Consider the following 6,000-nt stretch of genomic DNA (forward strand, 5'->3'; position numbering starts at 1 on the left):
TTTATTCACTAAATTTATTTATGGTTTTACAGTATTAATAATGTTCAAAGTATATCTTTTTTAATATATTACATGTATTTTTGTAATTTTGGGTGAGTAAAATACTATTTTACTCGTTTAGGTGTTATCGAATTAGATTATTCTGAGCATTTTTTTCATTAGTTTTGAATTTTTCTTAAATTTTAGAAACCAAAACCTCTTAGTGCAACGTGTCGATGCGAAACCTATATCAACTGGGTAATTCGAGAAGAACTACAAAAAACTGCTTCTTGTTATGAAAACTCTCAAGAGATTTAGCAAAAGGTAAGAACAAAATGCTTTTTAAGTAATTCTCATTTAAAACTGTGTTTGAAAGAAGAAATGTCTGGCCTTTTATATAAGAAAATTCGATATATCTAATAAATGGTTTTCGAATGTGAGGCGAGAATGGGTTGACGAACACAAATACAAAGCGAGTTTGTTTTTTCCATGATTAGCATAAAAGTTCAGAGAACATGAGATATTATATTTCATTTAGAGGGGGGGGAGGCAAGCAATGATTAGCTTTGCCCTCCATCTTTTATTTGGAAGAAAAAGAAACATGAACATAACATAAATACACACAACTGTCATACTTGGTACTTATATAACAAGGTTATTTCAAACATTTTCTTGCAGTGGCAGTTTTTGTCCGATCATTCAATAACCTTATCGCAGACAGGAAGAGAACCGTATATTTCTATAAAACACTTACGACATACCCGTTAATTAAAAAATTATAAATATTTAACAAACACATTCGTTTTCGACCAGTAAATCAATCGTTTAAAATTTTTTTATCATGTTGAAACCAGTCATCCTCTAAATAAAAAGTCGTCCACAGTCATTGATCGTAACCGAAGTAAACCAGTGTCAACTAGTGTAAAGTTAAAAAATAGACGTGGTTATGGTATTGCTTTGTTATTTCTCCTATATTAGTGGGATTCTATCACCCACCTCTCCATGTACGTTTCTCTAGGAACCGGTTTTGAATGTTAGGCGGAAATGGATTGACGAACACAAATACAAAACGATTATATTATATATGATGATTAAAATAAAAGTGCATAGAAGATAAGATTACATTTGAGAGGGGGGCAAGCAATGGTAAGCTTTGCCCTTAATGTTTTTTATTTGGAGAAACGTGAACATAAACACACGCAAATGTCATGTCCTCACACCGAAAGGGACCAAAAGTCACACTTGGTAATTACATGATGAGGTTATTTTTAAGCCTTTTTGTAGCAGTGGCAGTGACTGTCAGTTCCCTCAACAACCGCCCAGCAGACTGGAGGACTACCGTATGTGGCTACGCAACACGTACAACATTGAGCATTTGTTGTACCGTGGGCCGACGGGCACTCGCCAAGGAACACACGTGAAGCGGCCGTAAGACATCCACCAGCACCACAGGTTTGAGCCTCAGTATTAAGGATTCCTAGATGTTGACATATTAATTCGTCAGCAGAAGATACTTAAGAGGCAACTGCAAAGTACAATATATAGATGAGATCAACTTTGTAAAACTAATATTATACCAGTTGAAGCCATCAGGAGAACAACCAAGAGAACAGTAAAGCTGACGGAGTTGGTGAGGTTCTTTGCCATTTCTTTTCTTCTATGCTTTGCCTTCGCTGAAACTTGTTCTTTTTGTTTTTCTTTTGGATTAGCTTCAAACTTTGATGGTTTAAATTCGTAGGTGTGGTCATCTATTTATAGTCAAAATTTTGCAACTTTGTTATATTTGTTTAATCACTTCTCTCTTCTTTCTGATTTTCCCAAGTTCATAATGTCGCCACAATTATGCATGGCCGTCTTTGTTATCCTCTTTTTTTAATCATGCACTTGTCTTTAAAAAATCAACTTAAAAGAAGGTCATCTCTGTAGAAATTGTTTTTTATGTTCATTTTTCTTTAGTTTGAAATAACTATTGTTTAAAATTGATATCGTTGTGAGTAAGCAGGAATTTTGGCAATTCTTTAATCCAACAATGATAACGATTTTCCCTCATCAGTTCATTAAATAACTTTAGGGTTTCAGCTACAAGGCAACACTCATGGCGACACTCCTAACTCGCCGAGATTATAATTTTAATTTTAATAAATTTAGGGGTATGTCTCGAAAATAAAACTAGACATAGAATTTACGAAAGAAACTTATCTTCGTGGTATTTATAACGTTGTAAATACAATAATTAATTCTAAAAGGTCAAATTCTTAATTAATTTGTGTATACATCAAAGGATAAAATTACTATAAAATTCGGAATATGTCTATATTATTTAGCAAAAACAAAACATATCTACAAATTAATATATTATGCATTTTATACGAATTAAGATTAAGTGATAACTAATATAAAAAAAAAATAAAAAAACATATTACCAAGTCCTATATCTATTCACATTTAATTCTAAACTAATAATCATTATTTAACTTTAATTTCTCACTATAAATATTTTTTTATTCACTAAATTTATTTATGGTTTTACAGTATTAATAATGTTCAAAGTATATCTTTTTAAATATATTACATGTATTTTAGTAATTTTGGGTGAGTAAAATACTATTTTACTCGTTTAGGTGTTATCGAATTAGATTATTCTGAGCATTTTTTTCATTAGTTTTGAATTTTTCTTAAATTTTAGAAACCAAAACCTCTTAGTGCAACGTGTCGATGCGAAACCTATATCAACTGGGTAATTCGAGAAGAACTACAAAAAACTGCTTCTTGTTATGAAAACTCTCAAGAGATTTAGCAAAAGGTAAGAACAAAATGCTTTTTAAGTAATTCTCATTTAAAACTGTGTTTGAAAGAAGAAATGTCTGGCCTTTTATATAAGAAAATTCGATATATCTAATAAATGGTTTTCGAATGTGAGGCGAGAATGGGTTGACGAACACAAATACAAAGCGAGTTTGTTTTTTCCATGATTAGCATAAAAGTTCAGAGAACATGAGATATTATATTTCATTTAGAGGGGGGGGAGGCAAGCAATGATTAGCTTTGCCCTCCATCTTTTATTTGGAAGAAAAAGAAACATGAACATAACATAAATACACACAACTGTCATACTTGGTACTTATATAACAAGGTTATTTCAAACATTTTTCTTGCAGTGGCAGTTTTTGTCCGATCATTCAATAACCTTATCGCAGACAGGAAGAGAACCGTATATTTCTATAAAACACTTACGACATACCCGTTAATTAAAAAATTATAAATATTTAACAAACACATTCGTTTTCGACCAGTAAATCAATCGTTTAAAATTTTTTTATCATGTTGAAACCAGTCATCCTCTAAATAAAAAGTCGTCCACAGTCATTGATCGTAACCGAAGTAAACCAGTGTCAACTAGTGTAAAGTTAAAAAATAGACGTGGTTATGGTATTGCTTTGTTATTTCTCCTATATTAGTGGGATTCTATCACCCACCTCTCCATGTACGTTTCTCTAGGAACCGGTTTTGAATGTTAGGCGGGAATGGATTGACGAACACAAATACAAAACGATTATATTATATATGATGATTAAAATAAAAGTGCATAGAAGATAAGATTACATTTGAGAGGGGGGCAAGCAATGGTAAGCTTTGCCCTTAATGTTTTTTATTTGGAGAAACGTGAACATAAACACACGCAAATGTCATGTCCTCACACCGAAAGGGACCAAAAGTCACACTTGGTAATTACATGATGAGGTTATTTTTAAGCCTTTTTGTAGCAGTGGCAGTGACTGTCAGTTCCCTCAACAACCGCCCAGCAGACTGGAGGACTACCGTATGTGGCTACGCAACACGTACAACATTGAGCATTTGTTGTACCGTGGGCCGACGGGCACTCGCCAAGGAACACACGTGAAGCGGCCGTAAGACATCCACCAGCACCACAGGTTTAAGCCTCAGTATTAAGGATTCCTAGATGTTGACATATTAATTCGTCAGCAGAAGATACTTAAGAGGCAACTGCAAAGTACAATATATAGATGAGATCAACTTTGTAAAACTAATATTATACCAGTTGAAGCCATCAGGAGAACAACCAAGAGAACAGTAAAGCTGACGGAGTTGGTGAGGTTCTTTGCCATTTCTTTTCTTCTATGCTTTGCCTTCGCAGAAACTTGTTCTTTTTGTTTTTCTTTTGGATTAGCTTCAAACTTTGATGGTTTAAATTCGTAGGTGTGGTCATCTATTTATAGTCAAAATTTTGCAACTTTGTTATATTTGTTTAATCACTTCTCTCTTCTTTCTGATTTTCCCAAGTTCATAATGTCGCCACAATTATGCATGGCCGTCTTTGTTATCCTCTTTTTTTAATCATGCACTTGTCTTTAAAAAATCAACTTAAAAGAAGGTCATCTCTGTAGAAATTGTTTTTTATGTTCATTTTTCTTTAGTTTGAAATAACTATTGTTTAAAATTGATATCGTTGTGAGTAAGCAGGAATTTTGGCAATTCTTTAATCCAACAATGATAACGATTTTCCCTCATCAGTTCATTAAATAACTTTAGGGTTTCAGCTACAAGGCAACACTCATGGCGACACTCCTAACTCGCCGAGATTATAATTTTAATTTTAATAAATTTAGGGGTATGTCTCGAAAATAAAACTAGACATAGAATTTACGAAAGAAACTTATCTTCGTGGTATTTATAACGTTGTAAATACAATAATTAATTCTAAAAGGTCAAATTCTTAATTAATTTGTGTATACATCAAAGGATAAAATTACTATAAAATTCGGAATATGTCTATATTATTTAGCAAAAACAAAACATATCTACAAATTAATATATTATGCATTTTATACGAATTAAGATTAAGTGATAACTAATATAAAAAAAAATAAAAAAACATATTACCAAGTCCTATATCTATTCACATTTAATTCTAAACTAATAATCATTATTTAACTTTAATTTCTCACTATAAATATTTTTTTATTCACTAAATTTATTTATGGTTTTACAGTATTAATAATGTTCAAAGTATATCTTTTTAAATATATTACATGTATTTTAGTAATTTTGGGTGAGTAAAATACTATTTTACTCGTTTAGGTGTTATCGAATTAGATTATTCTGAGCATTTTTTTCATTAGTTTTGAATTTTTCTTAAATTTTAGAAACCAAAACCTCTTAGTGCAACGTGTCGATGCGAAACCTATATCAACTGGGTAATTCGAGAAGAACTACAAAAAACTGCTTCTTGTTATGAAAACTCTCAAGAGATTTAGCAAAAGGTAAGAACAAAATGCTTTTTAAGTAATTCTCATTTAAAACTGTGTTTGAAAGAAGAAATGTCTGGCCTTTTATATAAGAAAATTCGATATATCTAATAAATGGTTTTCGAATGTGAGGCGAGAATGGGTTGACGAACACAAATACAAAGCGAGTTTGTTTTTTCCATGATTAGCATAAAAGTTCAGAGAACATGAGATATTATATTTCATTTAGAGGGGGGGAGGCAAGCAATGATTAGCTTTGCCCTCCATCTTTTATTTGGAAGAAAAAGAAACATGAACATAACATAAATACACACAACTGTCATACTTGGTACTTATATAACAAGGTTATTTCAAACATTTTTCTTGCAGTGGCAGTTTTTGTCCGATCATTCAATAACCTTATCGCAGACAGGAAGAGAACCGTATATTTCTATAAAACACTTACGACATACCCGTTAATTAAAAAATTATAAATATTTAACAAACACATTCGTTTTCGACCAGTAAATCAATCGTTTAAAATTTTTTTATCATGTTGAAACCAGTCATCCTCTAAATAAAAAGTCGTCCACAGTCATTGATCGTAACCGAAGTAAACCAGTGTCAACTAGTGTAAAGTTAAAAAATAGACGTGGTTATGGTATTGCTTTGTTATTTCTCCTATATTAGTGGGATTCTATCACCCACCTCTCCATGTACGTTTCTCTAGGAACCGGTTTTGAATGTTAGGCGGGAATGGATTGACGAACACAAA

At 31.9% G+C, this 6,000-nt stretch overlaps 1 protein-coding gene across 1 annotated transcript; it reads right to left on the reverse strand.

Annotated features, from left to right (window-relative positions):
• Positions 1-1,042: 1,042 nt before the first annotated feature.
• On the reverse strand, positions 1,043-1,714 carry LOC147945843 (defensin-like protein 206). The gene is made up of 2 exons (XM_087510238.1): positions 1,557-1,714; positions 1,043-1,456 (listed from the first exon to the last, which is right to left on the reverse strand). Exons 1-2 carry the CDS (start codon positions 1,624-1,626, stop codon positions 1,248-1,250), a joined length of 279 nt encoding a protein of 92 aa, XP_087366364.1. The 5' UTR covers positions 1,627-1,714; the 3' UTR covers positions 1,043-1,247.
• Between the last annotated feature and the right edge of the window lie 4,286 nt (positions 1,715-6,000).

Source organism: Camelina sativa, chromosome 4, assembly GCF_030686135.1.
Source record: "Camelina sativa cultivar CO46 ecotype springtype chromosome 4, ASM3068613v1".
In the NCBI taxonomy this organism is placed as follows: domain Eukaryota; kingdom Viridiplantae; phylum Streptophyta; class Magnoliopsida; order Brassicales; family Brassicaceae; genus Camelina; species Camelina sativa.

Bases quoted from the DNA above. Each gene is read 5' to 3' on its own strand.
- LOC147945843 (XM_087510238.1), bottom strand. From the start codon at position 1,626: ATGGCAAAGAACCTCACCAACTCCGTCAGCTTTACTGTTCTCTTGGTT. The intron at 1,457-1,556 runs GTATAATATTAG...GTCAACATCTAG, and splicing joins TCTCCTGATGGCTTCAACTG to GAATCCTTAATACTGAGGCT.